We start from the raw sequence: 24,998 nt of genomic DNA on the forward strand, positions 1-24,998 counted from the left end.
GTTACTGTATGTGTATATACAGTATACAGTGTGTATGTATGTGTGTATGTATGTGTATTATTTTACTGCTCTAGGGATATAATTATTGTTTGGATAACCTTATTTACTATTATGTATAGATTTTTACCTTTAAATTGTTTCACTCTTTATGCGATGCGAACTGCAGAGAACACCGGAAGAAGAATGATCATTTAATTATCACTGAATTATTGTAATGTTTGTTTATGTGTCAATCCCATAAGGGATGGGTTGCCAACTGGCGATTTGACACGAGAAAAAAATAAACATTCATTAATTTCATTCATTCATGTAGGCCGTACTTGGCAGCTAAAAGCTTAATTGCTGCACATACAAGCCATTCGAACAAAAAACAATAAAACATTCTGCAAGTCAGTCAGTCGGGATGGGAGCTGACGGACAGATGGTAATCTGGGAGTTGAAACAGATCAAATCAAATCAAATCAAATCAAATTTTATTGGTCACATGCGCCGAATACAACAAGTGCAGACATTACAGTGAAATGCTTACTTACAGCCCTTAACCAACAGTGCGTTTATTTTAAACAAAAAAGTAAGAATAAAACAACAACAAAAAAAAAAGTGTTGAGAAAAACAAAGAGCAGAAGTAAAATAAAGTGACAGTAGGGAGGCTATATATACAGGGGGGTAACGGTGCAGAGTCAATGTGCGGGGCACCGGCTAGTTGAGGTAGTTGAGGTAATATGTACATGTGGGTAGAGTTAAAGTGACTATGCATAAATACTTAACAGAGTAGCAGCAGCGTAAAAAGGATGGGGTGGGGGGGCAGTGCAAATAGTCCGGTAGCCATGATTAGCTGTTCAGGAGTCTTATGGCTTGTGGGTAGAAGCTGTTGAGAAGTCTTTTGGACCTAGACTTGGCACTCCGGTACCGCTTGCCGTGCGGTAGCAGAGAGAACAGTCTATGACTAGGGTGGCTGGAGTCTTTGACAATTTTGAGGGCCTTCCTCTGACACCGCCTGGTATAGAGGTCTTGGATGGCAGGGAGCTTTGCCCCAGTGATGTACTGGGCCGTACGCACTACCCTCTGTAGTGCCTTGCGGTCAGAGGCCAAGCAGTTGCCATACCAGGCGGTGATGCAACCAGTCAGGATGCTCTCGATGGTGCAGCTGTAGAATTTTTTTGAGGATCTGAGGACCCATGCCAAATCTTTTAGTCTCCTGAGGGGGAATAGGCTTTGTCGCGTGCCTCTCTTCACGACTGTCTTGGTGTGCTTGGACCATGATAGTTCGTTGGTGATGTGGACACCAAGGAACTTGAAGCTCTCAACCTGTTCCACTACAGCCCGTCGATGAGAATGGGGGCGTGCTCAGTCCTCTTTTTTTTCCTGTAGTCCACAATCATCTCCTTTGTCTTGGTCACGTTGAGGGAGAGGTTGTTGTCCTGGCACCACACGGCCAGATCTCGACCTCCTCCCTATAGGCTGTCTCATCGTTGTCGGTGATCAGGCCTACCACTGTTGTGTCGTCGGCAAAACTTAATGATGGTGTTGGAGTCGTGCCTGGCCATGCAGTCATGGGTGAACAGAGAGTACAGGAGGGGACTGAGCACGCACCCCTGAGGGGCCCCCGTGTTGAGGATCAGTGTGGCAGATGTGTTGTTACCTACAGATATTATTCAGAACGGAGGAAGCATTGATGGAGGAATCTCCCTCCTGACTGAAGGAAGCGTTGTTGGCCGTTGGGCCAGTAACCGCTGGTTCGAATCCTCGAGCCGACTAGGTGAACAATCTGTCGATGTGCCCTTGAGCAAGGCACTTAACCCTAATTGCTCCTGTAAGTCGCTCTGGATAAGAGCGTCTGCTAAATGACTAAAATGAACACATGAATGGTCTCAGAGGGCGAGACAGTCAAGCTGCTGAGGTGATTGAGCATTAGCTAACGTTAGCTCACACTCTGTGAAGATCTCAAACCACGACAATATTCAATCACTCTGCAAGACTAAAATTAGGTTGATGGTAGTCTTTGCACAATTAATTTGCACTATGAAAATGTCACTATAAATCTATTTCTTTATGTAACCTGATATACCATGATGTACTGTAATGTATAAGGTCCAATGTGTTCGCTGTATAAATTATAGCAGTAGTAGTAGAAGTAGTATGAGCAGTTGATGTAATACTATTCATTTATTAGTAGTAGACAACGTTGTTGATTTACATGTTGGTTTGTATGAATCTAAGGTATATGGAAGCAGTACTGCATGTTGTGCGGGTGTAAGCAGGTCAAGATTATTAGGATAAGAAGATGCAGAATCTTCAGACCACAAAGTAAAAAAACACATCTTTCCATCAGCATCATGTTTTCATGTGTGGTATTTTACCACATCAGCTTTATATGGCCTTTATATAACCTTTATATAACCGAACCTTTTTCATTTTACTTGATATAACGTTTAATATATAAGGTCCAATGTGTTTGCTGAAAGTCAACAAAGTTAATTGTAAAAGTAGTAGTAGTAGTAGTAGTAGTAGTAGTAGTAGTAGTAGTAGTAGTAGTAGTAGTAGTAGTAGTAGTAATAGTAGTAGTAGTAGTAGTAGTAGTAGTAGTAGTAGTAGTAGTAGTGGTTTAGTATTTACATGTTTTTTTATGGTATAGATGATATAGTTGTTTTTATGGTATAGATGATATAGTTGTTTTTATGGTATAGATGATATAGTTGTTTTTATGGTATAGATGATATATTTGTTTTTATGGTATAGATGATATAGTTGTTTTTATGGTATAGATGATATAGTTGTTTTTATGGTATAGATGATATAGTTGTTTTTATGGTATAGATGATATAGTTGTTTTTATGGTATAGATGATATATTTGTTTTTATGGTATAGATGATATAGTTGTTTTTATGGTATAGATGATCTACAGTGAGGGAAAAAAGTATTTGATCCCCTGCTGATTTTGTACGTTTGCCCACTGACAAAGACATGATCAGTCTATAATTTTAATGGTAGGTTTATTTGAACAGTGAGAGACGGAATAACAATAAAACAATCCAGAAAAACGCATGTCAAAATTTTTATAAATTGATTTGCATTTTAATGAGGGAAATAAGTATTTGACCCCCTCTCAATCAGAAAGATTTCTGGCTCCCAGGTGTCTTTTATACAGGTAACGAGCTGAGATTAGGAGCACACTCTTAAAGGGAGTCAGGAATCAGCCCAGAACTACACGGGAGGATCTTTTCAATGATCTCAAGGTAGCTGGGACCATAGTCACCAAGAAAACAATTGGTAACACGCTACGCCGTGAAGGACTGAAATCCTGCAGCGCCCACAAGGTCCCCCTGTTCAAGAAAGCACAGGCCCGTCTGAAGTTTGCCAATGAATATCTGAATGATTCAGAGGAGAACTGGGTGAAAGTGTTGTGGTCAGATGAGACCAAAATCGAGCTCTTTGGCATCAACTCAACTCGCCGCGTTTGGAGGAGGAGGAATGCTGCCTATGACCCCAAGAACACCATCCCCACTGTCAAACATGGAGGTGGAAACATTATGCTTTGGGGGTGTGTCACACCCTGGGTCTGGGACTCATTATGTTGAGCCAGGGTGTGTTCATTCTATGTGTTCTGTTTCTATGTTGGGTGTTCTAGTTCGTCATTTTCTATGTTTGACTGAGTGACTCCCAATCAGAGGCAACGAGTGTCAGCTGTTTGCTGGTTGTCTCTGATTGGGAGCCATATTTAACTGTCTGTGTTTCACTTTGGGTTTGTGGGTTTTTGTTCCTTGTCGGTCTTTGTCACCGTGGACTTCACGAGTCGTTTATTGTTTTGTTTAGTGTGCTTATTATCACTGACGGTAATAAAGTCAAGTATGTTTGTTCAACACGCTGCGCATTGGTCTACTTCTCTTCAAGACGATCGTGACAGGGTGTTTTTCTGCTAAGGGGACAGGACAACTTCACTGCATCAAAGGGACGATGGACTGGGCCATGTACCGTCAAATCTTGGGTGAGAACCTCCTTCCCTCAGCCAGGGCATTGAAAATGGGTCGTGGATGGGTATTCCAGCATGACAATGACCCAAAACACACGGCCAAGGCAACAAAGGAGTGGCTCAAGAAGAAGCACATTAAGGTCCTGGAGTGGCCTAGCCAGTCTCCAGACCTTAATCCCATAGAAAATCTGTGTAGGGAGCTGAAGGTTTGAGTTGCCAAACGTCAGCCTCGAAACCTTAATGACTTGGAGAAGATCTGCAAAGAGGAATGGAACAAAATCCCTCCTGAGATGTGTGCAAACCTGGTGGCCAACTACAAGAAACGTCTGACCTCTGTGATTGCCAACAAGGGTTTTGCCACCAAGTACTAAGTCATGTTTTGCAGAGATGTCAAATACTTATTTCCCTCATTAAAATGCAAATCAATTTATAACATTTTTGACATGTGTTTTTCTGGATCTCTCACTGTTCAAATAAACCTACCATTAAAATTATAGACTGATCATGTCTTTGTCAGTGGGAAAACGTACAAAATCAGCAGGGGATCAAATACTTTTTTCCCCTCACTGTAGTTATTTTTATGGTATAGATTATGTAGTTGTTTTTATGGTATAGATTATGTAGTTGTTTTTATGATATAGATTCAATAGTTTGAGTATGTTAAGAACTGCAACGCTGCTGGGTTTTTCACGCTCAACAGTTTCCCGTGTGTATCAAGAATGGTCCACCACCCAAAAGACATCCAGCCAACTTGACAACTGTGGGGGTGCAACTCATTATTAGGAAGGTGATCATAATGTTTTGTCCACTCAGTGTATATGAACTACAACAAAAGCTTCTCATGGTAGATTGCAACAATCATTACAATCATCATAGCAGCTGTATCAAAGCTGACAGATATTTGACAGTCATTTATTATCTATGTATCTATGGCAGATAAGCCCTAGTCATGACATCATCAACCCGTGACCATCTGTACCCACCACACCCCCCACATCAGACAGTACCACATACACATGATACATATACTCTCTCCTCTTCCTCCTCCATCCACCCCCACATCAGACAGTACCACATACACATGTACATATACTCTCTCCTCTTCCTCCTCCATCCACCCCCACATCAGACAGTACCACATACACATGTACATAAATAAATGTATACTCTCTCTCTGTCTCTCTCCCTCCTTCCCCCACAGCAAACGTCCAGGCCTACGTTTTTCGCCCGTAAGTTTGAGGCTAGCGTGAACCAGGAGATTGTTACCCAGCTGGACAGCTTCCTATTTGGCCCTTATCCGCAGGTGGGTGGAACACACAGCGTACACACACACAGAGCACACACACTGCTCCCTGTCCTCCAGGACACCTCAGGGTTCTACTATAACACTGCTCCCTGTCCTCCAGGACACCTCAGGGTTCTACTATAACACTGCTCCCTGTCCTCCAGGACACCTCAGGGTTCTACTATAACACTGCTCCCTGTCCTCCAGGACACCCCAGGGTTCTACTATAACACTGCTTCCTGTCCTCCAGGACACCCCAGGGTTCTACTATAACACTGCTCCCTGTCCTCCAGGACACCCCAGGGTTCTACTATAACACTGCTCCCTGTCCTCCAGGACACCTCAGGGTTCTACTATAACACTGCTTCCTGTCCTCCAGGACACCTCAGGGTTCTACTATAACACTGCTCCCTGTCCTCCAGGACACCTCAGGGTTCTACTATAACACTGCTCCCTGTCCTCCAGGACACCTCAGGGTTCTACTATAACACTGCTTCCTGTCCTCCAGGACACCTCAGGGTTCTACTATAACACTGCTCCCTGTCCTGCAGGACACCCCAGGGTTCTACTATAACACTGCTCCCTGTCCCGCAGGACACCCCAGGGTTCTACTATAACACTGCTTCCTGTCCTCCAGGACACCCCAGGGTTCTACTATAACACTGCTCCCTGTCCTGCAGGACACCCCAGGGTTCTACTATAACACTGCTCCCTGTCCTGCAGGACACCCCAGGGTTCTACTATAACACTGCTTCCTGTCCTCGAGGACACCTCAGGGTTCTACTATAACACTGCTCCCTGTCCTCCAGGACACCTCAGGGTTCTACTATAACACTGCTTCCTGTCCTCCAGGACACCTCAGGGTTCTACTATAACACTGCTCCCTGTCCTCCAGGACACCCCAGGGTTCTACTATAACACTGCTTCCTGTCCTCCAGGACACCCCAGGGTTCTACTATAACACTGCTCCCTGTCCTCCAGGACACCCCAGGGTTCTACTATAACACTGCTCCCTGTCCTGCAGGACACCTCAGGGTTCTACTATAACACTGCTCCCTGTCCTGCAGGACACCCCAGGGTTCTACTATAACACTGCTCCCTGTCCTCCAGGACACCCCAGGGTTCTACTATAACACTGCTCCCTGTCCTGCAGGACACCTCAGGGTTCTACTATAACACTGCTCCCTGTCCTCCAGGACACCCCAGGGTTCTACTATAACACTGCTTCCTGTCCTCCAGGACACCCCAGGGTTCTACTATAACACTGCTCCCTGTCCTGCAGGACACCCCAGGGTTCTACTATAACACTGCTCCCTGTCCTGCAGGACACCCCAGGGTTCTACTATAACACTGCTCCCTGTCATGCAGGACACCCCAGGGTTCTACTATAACACTGCTCCCTGTCCCGCAGGACACCCCAGGGTTCTACTATAACACTGCTTCCTGTCCTCCAGGACACCCCAGGGTTCTACTATAACACTGCTCCCTGTCCTGCAGGACACCCCAGGGTTCTACTATAACACTGCTCCCTGTCCTGCAGGACACCCCAGGGTTCTACTATAACACTGCTTCCTGTCCTCCAGGACACCTCAGGGTTCTACTATAACACTGCTCCCTGTCCTCCAGGACACCTCAGGGTTCTACTATAACACTGCTCCCTGTCCTCCAGGACACCCCAGGGTTCTACTATAACACTGCTCCCTGTCCTCCAGGACACCCCAGGGTTATAATATAACACTGCTCCCTGTCCTGCAGGACACCCCAGGGTTCTACTATAACACTGCTCCCTGTCCTCCAGGACACCCCAGGGTTCTACTATAACACTGCTCCCTGTCCTGCAGGACACCTCAGGGTTCTACTATAACACTACTTCCTGTCCTCCAGGACACCTCAGGGTTCTACTATAACACTGCTCCCTGTCCTCCAGGACACCCCAGGGTTCTACTATAACACTGCTTCCTGTCCTCCAGGACACCTCAGGGTTCTACTATAACACTGCTCCCTGTCCTCCAGGACACCCCAGGGTTCTACTATAACACTGCTTCCTGTCCTCCAGGACACCCCAGGGTTCTACTATAACACTGCTTCCTGTCCTCCAGGACACCCCAGGGTTCTACTATAACACTGCTTCCTGTCCTCCAGGACACCTCAGGGTTCTACTATAACACTGCTCCCTGTCCTCCAGGACACCCCAGGGTTCTACTATAACACTGCTCCCTGTCCTGCAGGACACCCCAGGGTTCTACTATAACACTGCTTCCTGTCCTCCAGGACACCACAGGGTTCTACTATAACACTGCTCCCTGTCCTCCAGGACACCCCAGGGTTCTACTATAACACTGCTCCCTGTCCTCCAGGACACCCCAGGGTTCTACTATAACACTGCTCCCTGTCCTCCAGGACACCCCAGGGTTCTACTATAACACTACTTCCTGTCCTCCAGGACACCCCAGGGTTCTACTATAACACTGCTTCCTGTCCTCCAGGACACCTCAGGGTTCTACTATAACACTGCTCCCTGTCCTCCAGGACACCCCAGGGTTCTACTATAACACTGCTTCCTGTCCTCCAGGACACCCCAGGGTTCTACTATAACACTGCTTCCTGTCCTCCAGGACACCCCAGGGTTCTACTATAACACTGCTTCCTGTCCTCCAGGACACCTCAGGGTTCTACTATAACACTGCTCCCTGTCCTCCAGGACACCCCAGGGTTCTACTATAACACTGCTCCCTGTCCTGCAGGACACCCCAGGGTTCTACTATAACACTGCTTCCTGTCCTCCAGGACACCACAGGGTTCTACTATAACACTGCTCCCTGTCCTCCAGGACACCCCAGGGTTCTACTATAACACTGCTCCCTGTCCTCCAGGACACCCCAGGGTTCTACTATAACACTGCTCCCTGTCCTCCAGGACACCCCAGGGTTCTACTATAACACTGCTCCCTGTCCTCCAGGACACCCCAGGGTTCTACTATAACACTACTTCCTGTCCTCCAGGACACCCCAGGGTTCTACTATAACACTGCTCCCTGTCCTCCAGGACACCCCAGGGTTCTACTATAACACTACTTCCTGTCCTCCAGGACACCCCAGGGTTCTACTATAACACTGCTTCCTGTCCTCCAGGACACCCCAGGGTTCTACTATAACACTACTTCCTGTCCTCCAGGACACCCCAGGGTTCTACTATAACACTACTTCCTGTCCTCCAGGACACCCCAGGGCTCCAGTCGTACTGGGAGAATGTGTATGATGAGACGGACAGCGTAGTCAGCCTATCAGACAGCCAGCTCACTCACTACCACGCCTTCACACGCATGGGCCTATCACGGGCCTCCATGTCACTGCAGGGCCACGCCGACGACGACAGCTGCAGGTCAGTCCGGAAGGTGTGGATGTATGGGCGCGTGTGTGTGTGTGTGTGTACGTTGTGTGTGTGTGAATAACTCCTCAATTCCAAACCAACCCCTAACACCACCCGTACACACTGGTAGAACAAAAAGGATTGGATAGGGCCTTGTCCAAAACCAACCCCTACTCCCTAGACACTTGTACAGAGCGGAGAAGGTTTGGACAGGTTTAGTAATATGAAATAAAATCCCATCTAGCCTATCAGAGGGACAGGTGGAAAATATCCCCACATTGCTTGTTATACCTCACTGTCTTACAGCCGTCTGCACTGTCACGTTCAAACAATAACCTGTCTGAAGACAATGGATTATACGGTGCCTTCAGAAAGTATTCACACAACTTGACGTTTTCCACATTTTTGTTGTGTTACAGCCTGAATTTAAAATTGAGATGTATTTTTGTCACTGTCCTACACACAATAACAATAACTGATCGTGACACTTCAGTCCTCCAGGAACTCAGAGGAAACTAGGTGAATAGATATGGTGCCTTCAGAAAGTTTTCACACTCCTTTGACTTTTTCACAATTTTGTTGTGCTACAGCCTGAATTTTTAAAATGGTTGAAATTGAGATTTTTGTCTCACTCACTGTCCCACACACAACACCCCATTGTTGGTTAAGGGCTTGTAAGTAAGCATTTCACGGTAAGGTCTACACCTGTTGTATTCGGCTCATGTGACAAATACAATTTGATTTGATTTGATCTCTGTACCCCACACATACAATTATCTGTAAGGTCCCTCAGTCGAGCAGTGAATTTCAAACACAGATTCAACCACTAAGACCAGGGAGGTTTTCCAATGCCTCACAAAGAAGGGCACCTATTGGTAGATTGGTAAAAATAAAACAAGCAGACATTGAATATCCCTTTGAGCATGGTGCAGTTATTAATTACACTTTGGATGGTGTATCAATACACCCAGTCACTACAAAGATGCAGGCGCCTTTCCAAACTCAGTTGCCGGAGAGGAAGGAAACCGCTCAGGGATTTCACCATGAGACCAATGGTGACTTTAAAACAGCTATAGAGTTTAATGGTTGTAATAGGAGAAAACTGAGGATGGATCAACATTGTAGCTACACCACAATACTAACCTAATTGACAAAAATATTCAAAAACATGCAACCTGTTTGCAATAAGGCAATGAAGTAAACTGCAAATAATGTGGAAAATAAATTCACTTTATGTCCTGAATACAAAGCGTTATGTTTGTGGCAAATCCAACACAACACATCACTGAGTACCACTCTTCATCATGTTATGGGTCTTCTTGTCATCAGCAAGGACTATGTTTTTTTTTAGGATAAACAGAAACGGAATAGAGCTAAGCACAGTCAAAATCCTAGAGGAAAACCTGGTTCAGTCTGCTTTCCAATAGACACTGGGAGGCAAATTTACCTTTCAGCAGGACAATAATCTAAAACACAAGGCCAAATATACACTGGAGTTGCTTACCAAGACGACAGTGGATGTTCCTGAATGGTTGAGTTACAGTTTTGACTTAAATCTACTTGAGAATCTATGGCAAAACCAGAACATGGTTGTCTAGCAATGATCAACAACCAATTTGACAGAGCTTGAAGAATTTTGAAAATAATAATGGGCAAATATTGTACAATCCAGGTGTGGAAAGCTCTTAGATACTTACCCAGAAAGGCTCACAGCTGTAATCGCTGCCAAAGGTGCAACCACAAAGTATTGACTCAGGGGTGTGAATACTTATGTAAATGAGATATTTCTTCATTTCATTTTCAATACATTTGCAAATATTTCTAAAAACACGTTTTCACTTGGTCATTATAGACTATTGTGTGTAGATGTGTGAGAAATGTTTTTTTTAAAAAAAATTTATACATTTTGAATTCAGGCTTATTCCAAAATGTGGAATAAGTCAAAGGGTATGAATACTTTCTGAAGGCACTGTACCTATCAAAATCCTCTCAGATCTCCACAAGTGACTAAACCAGAGTTTCTTCATCCTGGTCCTGCATGGGTACCCAAACTGGTGAACATTCTAGACACCTGATTCCGCTAATCAAAAGGTTTGACGTCTGATGAGTTGATTAGTGGAATCAGGTGTCTAGAATGTTCACCAGTTCGGGTCCCCATGCAGGACCAGAAAGAAGAAACTCTGGTTTAGGGTTTAGGGGCTAGGGGTTGATTCTGGACAGAGCCTAGGGTTTAGGAGCTAGGGGTTGATTCTGGACAGGGCCTAGGGTTTAGGGGCTAGGGGTTGATTCTGGACAGGGCCTAGGGTTTAGGGCCTATGGTTTAGGGGCTAGTGGTTGATTCTGGACAGGGCCTAGGGTTTAGGGGCTAGTGGTTGATTCTGGACAGGGCCTAGGGTTTAGGGGCTAGGGGTTGATTCTGGACAGGGCCTAGGGTTTAGGGGCTAGGGGTTGATTCTGGACAGAGCCTAGGGTTTAGGGGCTAGGGGTTGATTCTGGACAGGGCCTAGGGTTTAGGGGCTAGGGGTTGATTCTGGACAGGGCCTAGGGTTTAGGGGCTAGGGGTTGATTCTGGACAGGGCCTAGGGTTTAGGGGCTAGTGGTTGATTCTGGACAGAGCCTATTGTTTAGGGCCTAGGGTTTAGGGGCTAGGGGTTGATTCTGGACAGGGCCTAGGGTTTAGGGCCTATGGTTTAGGGGCTAGTGGTTGATTCTGGACAGGGCCTAGGGTTTAGGGGCTAGAGGTTGATTCTGGACAGAGCCTAGGGTTTAGGGGCTAGTGGTTGATTCTGGACAGAGCCTATTGTTTAGGGCCTAGGGTTTAGGGGCTAGGGGTTGATTCTGGACAGGGCCTAGGGTTTAGGGCCTATGGTTTAGGGGCTAGTGGTTGATTCTGGACAGGGCCTAGGGTTTAGGGGCTAGGGGTTGATTCTGGACAGGGCCTAGGGTTTAGGGGCTAGGGGTTGATTCTGGACAGGGCCTAGGGTTTAGGGGCTAGTGGTTGATTCTGGACAGAGCCTATTGTTTAGGGCCTAGGGTTTAGGGGCTAGGGGTTGATTCTGGACAGGGCCTGGGGTTTGGGGGGTTGGGTGTGTGTGTGTACATTTGGGTGGATGTTTGTGTACATTTGGGTGGATATCTGTGGATATTTGTGTGTGTGTGTATATGTGTGTAACTGTACTGTGTATGTATATATTTGGGGTTTCCCAGGTATATCTCCAGGGGCCACCCAGTGTCTGTCCACCTGTACTTCCTGTCAGACGTGTTCCAAAAAATGCAAACTTTCCACCCTCATAATGTGCAGAATCTCCTGACCACAGAGTTTAAGTAGCCACTTGTCTTTTCCATCATCAACATGTTTTTCTGTGTGGTATTTGACCACCTCTGCTCTGCTCTGACACTTCAGTCCTTCAGCTACTCAGAGGAAACCAGATCTCATCATTACCAGGGTAGGAGCTAGGTGTTATCTAGCAGAGGAAACCAGATCTCATCATTACCAGGGTAGGAGCTAGGTGTTATCTAGGGATCATTGCTCGCATCCCAAATAGCACCCTATTCCCTATGGGCTCTGGTCAAAAGTAGTGTACTACAGTATGGAATAGGGTGCTATTTGGGATGCAGCCTCTATGGCTGCGTTTACACAGGTAGCCCAATTCAGATATTTTTTTCCCCTAATTGGTGGAAGATCAGATCAGATTGTGAAAAGATCAGATGTGATCGGTCAAAAGACCAATTAGTGGAAAAGATATCTGAATTGGGCTGTCTATGTAAATGCAGCCTAAAGTGCAGAGAAATATCTCTCTCTCTCTCTCTCTCTGTCTGTCTGTATGTCTGCCTTTCTATCTGTCTGTCTGTCTGTCTGTCTGTCTGTCTGCGTAGGTGCGTGTGTGTGTGTATGTGTATGTGTATGTTGCAAGAGGTCCAAATCAAATATGGAGATTAACTTGTTACATTTAGACAAACAGGCCTCAGTCTCTCAGACTGGCTTTTTCCAGTCGTATAAGTAGTGGGGAGGACTGTGTGTGTAGGTTCTGGGTGCGGTGTGTACACAGGCACAAGGACACACTTGTTGCTGGTTGGGTGTGTATGGGGGGGGTTGAGAATAGAGTGATCTCTCTGTTCCTCACAAGCTCCTGTGACTCCAGCTTAGTTAGCTCTGACGTGTGTTTGATACCATCAAGTGAACATGACTGTGTCTGCGTACATTAGGGTGGATGTGTTGTGGAAATTACCACAAAGGACCCCAAAGTCAAGCTTTACATTTTAATTGATGTTTATTCACGCCAGCGGAGAGATTACAGACAAACAGCACTCCGTGCGGAGGTTAGTCAGAAGCTCTGATGAGGCATTTCCCCCTCAGCATATTTATGCTATCACTACGGGTTACACAAAGATAGCCAAGTGCATCCTTTCTCAGCGAAGCGTTTGGTCCCAGAGACCGACTGCAGAGGAGGAGAACACCTGGCAACCACAGAGTCTGGGCGTTCAGACAATATTTCCACTCTCCTTGTGAGAACAAACCTCAGACACCCTGTCTGTTTAAAACAGGCGCTTTTCTAAGTATGCAACAGGTCAAACATGTATGATAAGTGTGTGACACAGTAAGCAGAAAGACACAGTAAAATTCCACTACAGATGTCTGTGGATATTTGGGTGGATGTCTGTCTACATTTGGGTGGTTGTCTGTGGATATTTGGGTGGATATCTGTGGATATTTGGGTGTGTGTGTATATGTGTGTAACTGTACTGTGTATGTATATATTTGGGGTTTCCCAGGTATATCTCCAGGGGCCACCCAGTGTCTGTCCACCTGTACTTCCTGTCAGACGTGTTCCAAGGCTACCTGGTTCGTCAATACGCTAGTAACCTAGCAACCAGCCAGCTAGAGACCCTAGAGACTTGGGTCACCCATAGCAACCACTTCACCCTGGCCCTGACAACGAAAACACTCAACAGACTACAGTTCGCAGAGGTGAGACACACACGCCCGCACACACACACATACACACACACATACACACTTTAAATGTAACCTTCTGCAAACATCTGCAGCCTCTAGCATCCCTGATCCCTGGTACCTGGGAGAGAGATAGATGGTGGTTCTGTCCATGCTGAAACAGGCTCTGAGTTACTAGAGTTGTTAAGTGTCTTTATTGGCAGGTTGCTGCAGGTTGCTGCTGCCCCCTAGGGATGACATGTGGTACTGGATGTGTCCTGTCACGTTATAGCTGAAATACTAATTAAAATTACCATTTGTTAACAGGCAAGTCGTAAAAAAAATAGTGTATTGCACAGGGTGTCATTCAGGGGACTGTGTTTTCCCCTGGTTAGTCTGCTGTAAATCCTTCACTTCTCTCACTCTCTCTTCTTCAATCTACAGTATCTCCATATTCATTCAAATCAATCCTCTGTTTATTGATCTCTCTCAATATATATGTCTCTTTCTCTGTCCCCCTCCCTCCCTCCCTATCCCCCCTGCTCCTCCCAACCCACCCCTCCTCCTCTCAGGTGGGTACAGACTGGGACGCCAAAGAGAGAATCTTCAGGAACTTCGGAAGCCTCCTGGGCCCCATGGAGGAGCCGGTTGCCATGCAACGCTGGGGCCGGGGGCAGAACATCACGGTAACCGTCGTCTGGGTGGACCCCACCAACGTCATAGCCGCCACGTACGACATCCTGGTGGACGGCGGGGCAGAGTACACACACTACCGCCCCCCGTTAACCCTCCCGTTACGACCCGGTGTGTGGACGCTACGCGTTCTGCATCACTGGAACCTACTAGCCTCCACCAGCTTTGTGGTTTCACCCCTGGAGTACCACGACCAGCAACCTATACGCCAGGGTAAACACACACACACACACACACACACACACACACACACACACACACACACACACACACACACACACAGCTAAGCACTTGGACACACACACGCGCGCGCACACACACACACACACACACACACACAATCATAGCGCTCAAAGGCATTCTCTGCCTCTGCTGTCAACACGAGGCCTATAGATAAATATAGCACCCAGTCACGTATTAACCCACACACACACACCTCTGTCTGAATATAGGTGCTGTGGGGAAATGTCCATGATGTGTGGGTACAGCAGGTGTGTGGAGTCCAGTGGAATTCGAGGACTGACACTGGACTGATCACTAGAACCTGGACACCTCCCCTACATACAGTGCCATCGGAAAGTATTCAGACCCCTTGACTTTTTCCACATTTTGTTACGTTACAGCCTTATTCTAAAATGGATTAAGTAAACGTTTTTTCCTAATCAATCTACACTCAATACCCCATAATGACAAAGCAAAAACTGGTTTTTAGAAATGTTTGCAAATGTATTACAAATAAAAAACTGAAATACCTTATTTACATAAGTATTCAGACCCTTTGCTATGAGACTCGAAATTGAGCTCAGGTGCATCCTGTTTCCAGTGATCATCCTTGAGATTTTTCTACAACTTGATTGGAGTCCACCTGTGGTAAATTCAATTGATTGGACATGATTTGGAAAGGCACACACCTGTCTATAGAGCTCCGAAACAGGATTGTGTCGAGGCACAGATCTGGGGAAGGGTACCAAAACATTTCTGCAGCATTGAAGGTCCCCAAGAACACAGTGGCCTCCATCATTCTTAAATGGAAGAAGTTTGGAACCACCAAGACTCTTCCTAGAGCTGGCCGCCTGGCCAAACTGAGCAATCGGGGGAGAAGGGCCTTGGTCAGGGTGGTGACCAAGAACCCGATGGTCACTCTGACAGAGCTCTAGAGTTCCTCTGTGGAGATGGGAGAACCTTCCAGAAGGACAAACATCTCTGCAGCACTCCACCAATCAAGCCTTTATGGTAGAGTGGCCAGAAGGAAGCCACTCCTCAGTAAAAGGCACATGACAGCCCGCTTGGAGTTTGCCAAAAGGCACCTAAAGACTCTCAGACCATGAGAAACAAGATTCTCTGGTCTGATGAAACCAAGATTGAACTGAATGCCAAGCATCACATCTGGAAGAAACCTGGCACCATCCCCACTGTGAAGCATGGTGGTGGCAGCATCATGCTGTGGGGATGTTTTTCAGCGGCAGGGACTGGAAGACTAGTCAGAATCGAAGCAAAGATGAACGGCGCAAAGTACAGTGAGATCCTTGATGAAAACCTGCTCCAGAGCGGTCAGGACCTCAGACTGGGGCGAAGGTTGACCTTCCAACAGGACAACGGCCCTAAGCACACAGCCAAGACAACGCAGGAGTGGCTTCGGGACAAGTCTCTGAATGTCCTTGAGTGGCCCAGCCAGAGCCCGGACTTGAACCTGATCGAACATCTCTGGAGAGACCTGAAAATAGCTGTGCAGCAACGCTCCCCATCCAACCTGACAGAGCTTGAGAGGATCTGCAGAGAAGAATGGGAGAAACTCCCCAAATACAGGTGTGCCAAACTTGTAGCGTCATACCCAAGAAAACTTGATGCTGTCATCACTGCCAAAGGTGCTTCAACAAAGTACTAAAGTTCTGAATTCTTATGTAAATGTGATATTTCAGTTTTTTATTTGTAATAAATAGCTAAAATAAAAAATTAAACAGTTTTTGCTTTGTCATTGTGGGGTATTATGTGTAGATTGATGAGGGGAAAAAACGATTTAATCAATTTTAGAGTAACAAAATGTGGAAAAAGTCAAGAGGTCTGAATACTTTCTGAATGCACTGTACATCACCTGGAACACACAAACACAACACCACACACACACACAACACCACACACACACAACACCACACACAACACACACACACACATTCACAGTAAACGCATTCACAGCTACGCATGTTGGCTCGCTTTTGAATGACAGGCATTAGCAACAACATCAATGCTAATTCTTTCTATAATCATTAGCGCTTTCTGTCACCGATATGTCACCTTGGGATGGTAAGAAAGAGTCTGTGACACACAGCCTCTCACAACACCGCCAGAACATCTGCTATGTGGATGTCTGCCAACGCTGGTTAATGCTGGTTAACACTCAACCTGATTTAATCTTCATGTAATAAATAACAATACTAGAACATTGATATAAACATTATTACATAAATTCTCTTCTTTTCTAGCTCATTGTTTGACACAAAGGCCTATCCTGTAACTCCTAGATGGAATTTAAATAGAGTATCTCCCTCTCTCCCTCGCCCTCCCTACCTCTCTCCATCACCCTTCTCCCCCCTCCCTCCCTACTTCTCTCACCTCCCTCACTCCCTCTCCCTCTCCCCCCCTTACCTCCCTCCCTCCCTCCCCTCTCTAGAAGACACAGTGAAGTTCCACAACGGCCCGGTCCATAACTCCTACATGGAGCAGAGTTTCCACGGCCTCAACCCCATCCTCAACCTCCCCGTGCACCTAGGACAGGTGGAGGAGGCGGAGTTTAACGCATCACTGACGGGGGCGGAGCTCCAGAGCTGGGTGGACCGTCTCCTGGCGGGGGTGTGGTCTGCGGCAGACGTGTGTTCTCAGGGTCCTAGCTCGTGTCCCGTTATGCAGCGGTGTCGGGAGACGGGATGGAGCGCGCTCAGTCCCGACCCCAAGTCTGATCTGGGTCCGCCCCGAGGGAACGGACGGATTAGGTAGCCCCGTCGCCACGGCTACTGCTGCAGCCACTCGATGGCTTGGAGGATGAACTGACGGGAAACGTTTTTGTGTGTTGTGCACCATAGCTATCGTGAGATGGTCTGCTGTGTCCCAAATTGCTCCCCCCTATATACTGAGTGTACAAAACATTAAGAACACCTGTTCTTTCCATGACATAGACTGACCAGGTGAAAGCTATGATCCCTTATTGATGTCACTTGTTAAATCCACTTCAATCAGTGTAGATGAAGGGGAGGAGACAGGTTAAAGAAGGGTTTTTAAGCCTTGAGACAATTGAGACATGGATTGTGTATGCTGGGTTTTTCATGCTCAACAGTTTCCTGTGTGTATTAAGAATGGTCCACCACCCAAAGGACATCCAGCCAACTTGACACAAATGTGGGAAGCGTTGGTGTCGACATGGGCCAGCATCTCTGTGGAACGCTTTCAACAGCCAACGAATTGAGGCTGTTCTGAGGGCAAAAGGGGGGGTGCAACTCAATATTAGAGAGCTGTTCTTAATCAAATCAAATCCAATTTTATTGGCCACATGCGCCGAATACAACAGGTGTAGACATTACAGTGAAATGCTTACTTACAAGCCCTTAACCAACAATGCATTTATTTTTTAATAGAAAAGTAAAATAAAACAACAACAACAACAAAAAAGTGTTGAGAAAAAAAGAACAGAAGTAAAATAAAATAACAGTAGGGAGGCTATATACAGGGGGGTTACCGGTGCAGAGTCAATGTGCGGGGGCACCGGCTAGTTGAGGTAATTGAGGTAATATGTACATGTGGGTAGAGTTAAAGTGACTATGCATAAATAATTAACAGAGTAGCAGCAGCAATGTGTTGTACACTCAGTGACTAGTGCACTACCATAGGGCTCTGGGCAGAAGTAGTGCACTATATAGGGAACAGGGTGCCATTTGGGACGCAGACATGGTGTTTGGGTATGGGAGAAGATTGAATGCATTGGATTACTGTGTGAACCCTGTCAACACCAAACATGACGTAACTCAGGAGGTAGTAAAGAAGGTTAGAAGGGCCGTAGACTGACACCAAGAAGAAATTAGATAATAAGAGGCAAGACATTCTCTTCAGCATCAGGTGGCGCCACCTGCTGTCTGGGAGGCTAAACTGACTCTAGGATTAGTTCCATTTGATTTATTGATTTATTGATTTATTGTTTTGTGTGTCCAAAATGGCACCCTTTTCCCTATGTAGTGCACTACCTTTGACCAGTGCCCTAAGGGGAATAGGGTGCTATTTGGGACACATCCTCATGCCTGGAGAAGAAGATGGAGGAAGTGGACACGACGCCGCCCTCTGAAAGGAAGGAGAGGAAGACAAGAAGAGAGAGACGGAAGGAGGAGTGAAAATACCTCCATATTCTAATTTATTCTTCTCTGAGCCCCTACTGAACTCATCTGGACTAAGTGTGTGTGTGTGTGTGTGTGCACGAGCGCGTGTGGGTTTTCTTCTGTGCCATGTCTGGATCTCTGCAGGTTATCGTGTGTGGGACCAGACCTCAGCCATGTTGGATCACAAAGGGGGTGCGTCACAATATCTCCTTTCTCCTGAAGTGTACACTCATTCACTACTTTCCACTAATCTAAAAGCAGAGACATGGGCTAGTGGGGGTTTCCACCATATTTCTGATACCAGTCATTTCCTTCAAACCAGTGAAGGGAAGTGAACAAGTGCACACTGGGAGGAAGGCGATATAATTGGCATGTACAGTGACCAGGGATTCTATTCATCTCTGTCTACCCAGTAGAACTCTCTACCCTTCATGACCGTACAATTCTAAGTTAAACTATTTATTCAAGTTCATTATCATGAAATCGTTTTTTGTTGTTGTTGTTGTTGTAAATGACTGACGTTTACATTCTGCATCCCAAACGGCATCCTGTTCACCTACATACTGCCTCTGGGCGCTGGTCAAAAGTAGTGCACTATATAAGGAATAGAGTGCTGTTTGGGAGGCAGACATGCTGGGTTTTTTTTTGCACATGGCAGAGAACCTGCTGTCTTTAATTTCCAAAGGCCCTCAACCCCCTGTTGTCATGACAGCAGACATGTTGTTCTGTTCAGGGCTGCATCTCAATACTCTAAAGAGGCTTAAAGGGATACTTTGGCAATGAGGCCTGCTAGCATGCTAGCAGATACCCATAGACTTCCAGTCATTGTGCTAATGCTAGTTAGCATTGGTTTTGCGAAAAGACCTGTAACTTCCTTCATACTGGACACAGAGACATAACAATAGTATCCAGGATTTCATTGGACTCTGGGGAAGTAGATAAAGGGCCAGAATCATTGCCAGAATCCTGAAGTATCCCTTTAAGGGAAATAAGTGAGGAGAGGAGCTTGAAGCGAGGAAGCCTCCTCTTTAGACTATTGAGACGCAGCCCTGTGACTATGGTCTACTGCCACCCAGAGGCCACGTCCCAAATGACACCCAATTCTCTATATAGTGAACTACTTTTGACCAGAAAACTATGGGCCCTTTTCCCTATATTGGTCACTACTTGACCAGAGCCCTGTGGGTACATTGTACTGCCACACAGTCAGTAGCTGGTTATACAGTCAGTAGCTGGTTATACAGTCAGTAGCTGGTTATACAGTCAGTAGCTGGTTATACAGTCAGTAGCTGGTTATACAGTCAGTAGCTGGTTATACAGTCAGTAGCTGGTTATACAGTCAGTAGGTGGTTACACGCTTGTGTGATGCGCAACCTTGCTTGGGCTTTAGCTCAGCAGGCTAACACAGTTTTGCAGCGTGCAGTCGACCAAGGTTCAAATCCACACTGACCTCAGAAAGAACACTGTCGCTTAGTTACCTCTCTGTGTCCATGGGAACTCTTCCAACTTTTATTTACCTTTTCAGTCTGACATTTTTAAAGGTAGACGGAGCTAAATTACGTTGCCACGAGCAGCACCGCAGATATTGAAATGCAATACTTCTCTCTCACACAGTATCTGCGCATGTGCACGGGTTCGCCTTCACACTGTCCACAGCCTGGTAGCCACGGGTCCAAAACAGCAGAGAAGTTGAGACTCGCGTCTACCTTTAAATTAAACTTATTTAATAAAATATTCCGCAGATGTTTTTATGATGTACAATAGCTATTTTAGTATGAATTATTTAAAAACTAAATGTAAATATGTATTTTGTAACGTTAGATGTTTTTTTAAAGTATAGTTTATAACATTAAGTTATGGAAAAGTGTCTAACAAAATGGATGGAGAAAAATACTTTGTATTCGTTCAAATGGCACCCTATTCCCTATATAGTACACTACCCCATAGGGCTCCGGTCGAAAGTAGTGTACTATATAGGGAATAGGGTGCCATTTGGGTCGGAGGCTCTTAACTACAAGTCACGTGACTGTTTGAAAGAGCCGTGTAAGATGTTATGGTGACTATGTTGTCTGGCTGTTATGATAGCGGTGACATGACATTAGCTCAACGTTGGTTAGCCTCTCTTTGTTTCTCTTTCTCTCAGCAATGATTTTCCTCTCTCCCCTCCCCTCTCTCCCCCTCTCTCCCCTCTCCTCCCACTCTCTCCCCTCTCTCTCCCCCTCATCTCCCCCTCATCTCCCCTCCCCCCTCCCTCCTCTCTCTCCCCCCTCCCCCTCTCTCTACCCCCTCCCCTCTCTCTCCTCCTCTCCCCTCTCTCTCCCCTCCCTCCCCCCTCCCTCTGAGGGGTGGTGGGCTGTGCCTTAGCAGTCCTCCTGTCCAAGGGCTCTATTCAATCCATATTGCTGAAGTTCAGCGTTACGGCGTGATTGAAATTTAAAGGAAATGTTCGTTAGCGGAGACTGCATTCATGGTTAAACGCTGCATATGTCGGCTCAATTGGAAATTACCTTAACATTTCTATCACGCATTCTGTAACACTTCAGTGATTCAGATTGAATATAGCCCTAATGCTGGGATTCAATCAAAGGTGCATTCTGTCTGCGGAGATAGCATTTGCCGTAAACGCTACGGATGTCGGCTCAAGCGTAAATGACCTGTAAAAGTCAAGTACAGTGATGTTGTTGACAATGTGCCTTTGATTGAATCCCGGTCTGAGTTCATTCTCAACCTTCTGTCTGTGACAAACAAACACTTGTGATGTTGTTGATGCCTTCTGGATGACCTTGTTGGTTTGGGTCGACATTTATAAATAAATCATCTTGATTTCAGTCGCCAGTCAGTTATTTAATCAGTCAGTCAGCCAACCAATCAGTCAGTCAGTCAGTTATTTAATCAGTCAGTCAGCCAGTCAGTTATTTAATCAGTCAGTCAGCCAACCAATCAGCCAGTCAGTCAGTTATTTAATCAGTCAGTCAGCCAACCAATCAGCCAGCCAGTCAGTTATTTAATCAGTCAGTCAGCCAACCAATCAGCCAGTCAGTCAGTTATTTAAATCAGCCAGTAAGTCAGACAGCCAGCCAGTTATTTAATCAGCCAGTGAGTCAGTTATTTAATCAGCTAGTCAGTTAGTGAATCAGTCAGTCAGCCAGTCAGTTATTTAATCAGCCAGTGATTCAGTTATGTAATCAGCCAGTCAGTTATTTAATCAGCTAGTCAGTTATTTAATCAGCCAGTCAGTCAGTCAGTTATTTAATCAGCCAGTGATTCAGTTATGTAATCAGTCAGCCAGTCAGTTATTTAATCAGCTAGTCAGTTATTTAATCAGCCAGTCAGTCAGTCAGTTATTTAATCAGTCAGTCAGCCAGTCAGTTATTTAATCAGCCAGTCAGTCAGTCAGTTATTTAATCAGTCAGTCAGCCAGTCAGTTATTTAATCAGCCAGTCAGCCAGTCAGTTATTTAATCAGTCAGTCAGCGAGTCAGTTATTTAATCAGTCAGTCAGCCAGTCAGTTATTTAATCAGTCAGTCAGCCAGTCAGTTATTTAATCAGTCAGTCAGCCAGTCAGTTATTTAATCAGCCAGTCAGTCAGTCAGTTATTTAATCAGTCAGTCAGCCAGTCAGTTATTTAATCAGTCAGTCAGCCAGTCAGTTATTTAATCAGTCAGTCAGCGAGTCAGTTATTTAATCAGTCAGTCAGCCAGTCAGTCAGTCAGTTATTTAATCAGTCAGTCAGCCAGTCAGTTATTTAATCAGTCAGTCAGCCAGTCAGTCCTCTTCTCATGTCCCTGGTGAGTCTCTTCTGATCTCGACATCTCTTTCATGTTCACCCAACCAATGTTTCAAGATCACAGGTTTGTTCTTACATCAAGTTTACATGTACACACCAAGGCAGGCACTCACACAGGTCTGTGCCACTGAATGGGTGCCATCACTGTGTAGACAGACATGTTTGTCCTTTGAAGAGCTCTCCCCAGTGTCTCCTATACACCTGTCAGTTAAGTCTTTGATCACAGGAGAGAGGAAAGGGGGAGAGAGGAGGGGGAGAGAGGAGGGGGAGAGAGGAAAGGGTTTTTACTTCAAAGAGGGCAAGCTACAACCGGTCACTGGTCTGAGGGAGAGAGAAACACGTAAACACTCCTTCCTCCTGAAGTGTACACTCCTTCCTCCTGAAGTGTACACTCGTTCACTACTTTCCACTACTCTAAAAACCACATGGGCTAGTGGGAGTGTCCACCATATCTCTGATACCAGTCATTTCCTTTCAAACCAGTGAAGGGAAGTGAACAAGCGCACACTTCAGGAGACGTTATTGGGACGGACCCCAGGAGTGAAGGACACTGCCTCTCTAACTCCTTCACTAGGGAAACAAGAGGCCTTGATCTGAATGCTGTGGCTGAGCCACTCTGTGATGTGGTACTGTAGTAGACTGTTATTATCATCTGATCAGAAGGCAGCTGATGGTACACTACTCCTAGTGGGGACACACCCTTTACTGGCCAACTGGCTGGAGGGATGGAGGGACGGAGGGACGGAGAGATGGAGGGACGGAGAGCTGGAGGGATGGAGGGACGGAGAGCTGGAGGGATGGAGGGACGGAGAGATGGAGGGACGGAGAGCTGGAGGGATGGAGGGACGGAGAGATTCACTCTAACTCACTACGTTGATAAGCACACTGCACTTCAATTTTAAAGTTGCAATTCGCGATTATTAATTTTTAAATTTTTTATTTTACCTTTATTTAACCAGGCAAGTCAGTTAAGAACAAATTCTTATTTACAATGATGGCCTACACCAGCCAAACCCGGACGACGCTGGGCCAATTGTGCGCCGCCCTATGGGACTCCCAATCACGGCCGGTTGTGATACAGCCTGGAATCGAACCAGGGTCTGTAGTGACGCCTCAAGCAATGAGATGCAGTGCCTTAGACCGCTGCGCCACTCAGGAGCGATTGGTACATCTATTTTTTTGAATTTTTCATTGATATACACTGAGTGTACAAAACATTAAGAACACCTTCCTAATATTGAGTTGCACCTCCTTTTGCCCTCAGAACAGCCTCAATTTGTCGGGGCTTGGACTCTACAAGGTGTTGAAAGCGTTCCACAGGGATGCTGGCCCATGTTGACTCCAATGCTTCCCACAGTTGTGTCAAGTTGGCTGGATGTCCTTTGGATGGTGGACCATTCTTGATACACACGGGAAACTGTTGAGCATGAAAAACCCAGCAGCGTTGCAGTTCTTGACACAAACCGGTGCGCCTGGCACCTACTACCATACCCCGTTCAAAGGCACTTAAATATTTTGTCTTGCCCATTCACCCTCTGAATGACACACATACACAATCCGTGTCTCAATTGTCTCAAGGCTTAAAAATCCTTCTTTAACCAGTCTCCTCCCCTTCATCTACACTGATTGAAGTGGATTTAACAGGTGACGTCAATAAGGGATCATATCTTTCACCTGGATTCACCTGGTCAGTCTATGTCATGGAAAGAGCAGGTGTTCCTAATGTTTTGTACACTCATTCCTGAATAATATAATCTATAAATCCCTCATGAGCTCCAACTGACTAATTAGTTCAATGGTGTAACTCCAGCAGGACCTAAAATATAGGTTTGTAAACAAGCCAAGGGCTAGATTCAATCCGTAGAGCCGAAGAGCCGCACCGCAGCGCGTTTGAAATTTGAAGTCAATGTTAATGTTAAAGTTCCTGTGTTAGTGGAGACTCCATTCACCGGTAAACGCTGTATATGTCGTCTCCATCGGAAATGACCTTTAAATTCCAACCCCGGTATAGCGCGTATCTAAAGCGCTACGGATTGGATCAAGGCCTAACTGTGAACCAACTCTGTATAAGTCTCAAAACATGGGACTGGATTCAATCCGATCTGCCCTTTCGGCTATGCACCTTTTAATGGCAATATTTCCGCATTCACTGTTACACGCTGCATATGTCAGCTCGATTGGAAGCGACCTTTAAATGCTGCATTGTCCTTTATCCCTGATCCCTATCGTTTTGATCTCATGGATGGTCAGTCCTTGCTTCGATAGCTCCGTTTATGAATTTGAATATGTCTAATGTCAGATTGGTTACATTTCTCCAGCCCCAATCACAGCTGTTTACCAAAACAGTGGCTGGGTTTCCGTTTTGTTGTTGTTTGAACTGCAGATTGTAATTTACCTTAGAAGCCGACATTCGCAACATTCACCTTGAATGCGATTTCCATAAACATCACAAAAATTGCCTTTAAAAGTAAAGTGCAGTTTGCTTGTTGATAACGTGCCTTTGATCAAATCCCTTCAACGAATGACATATAAACAAAAGACAGATGAATAGTCGTTCAATAACAATTTTAAATCAGACATGGTTAGTGAACAATGAGTCTTC

General features: G+C 45.8%; 1 protein-coding gene across 1 annotated transcript in view; it reads left to right on the plus strand.

The window, feature by feature from the left end:
• Positions 1–17,398, plus strand: part of LOC121551684 (xylosyltransferase 1-like) — a 74,338-nt gene extending 56,940 nt beyond the window's left edge. The window contains exons 8-12 of the mRNA XM_041864399.2: positions 5,173–5,274; positions 8,474–8,637; positions 13,399–13,594; positions 14,131–14,464; positions 16,920–17,398. Of these exons, the coding sequence (XP_041720333.1) occupies positions 5,173–5,274; positions 8,474–8,637; positions 13,399–13,594; positions 14,131–14,464; positions 16,920–17,242 (1,119 nt within the window). The 3' untranslated portion in view covers positions 17,243–17,398. The remainder of the gene's footprint in view (positions 1–5,172; positions 5,275–8,473; positions 8,638–13,398; positions 13,595–14,130; positions 14,465–16,919) is intronic.
• Positions 17,399–24,998: the final 7,600 nt, after the last annotated feature.

Source organism: Coregonus clupeaformis, chromosome 35, assembly GCF_020615455.1.
Source record: "Coregonus clupeaformis isolate EN_2021a chromosome 35, ASM2061545v1, whole genome shotgun sequence".
In the NCBI taxonomy this organism is placed as follows: domain Eukaryota; kingdom Metazoa; phylum Chordata; class Actinopteri; order Salmoniformes; family Salmonidae; genus Coregonus; species Coregonus clupeaformis.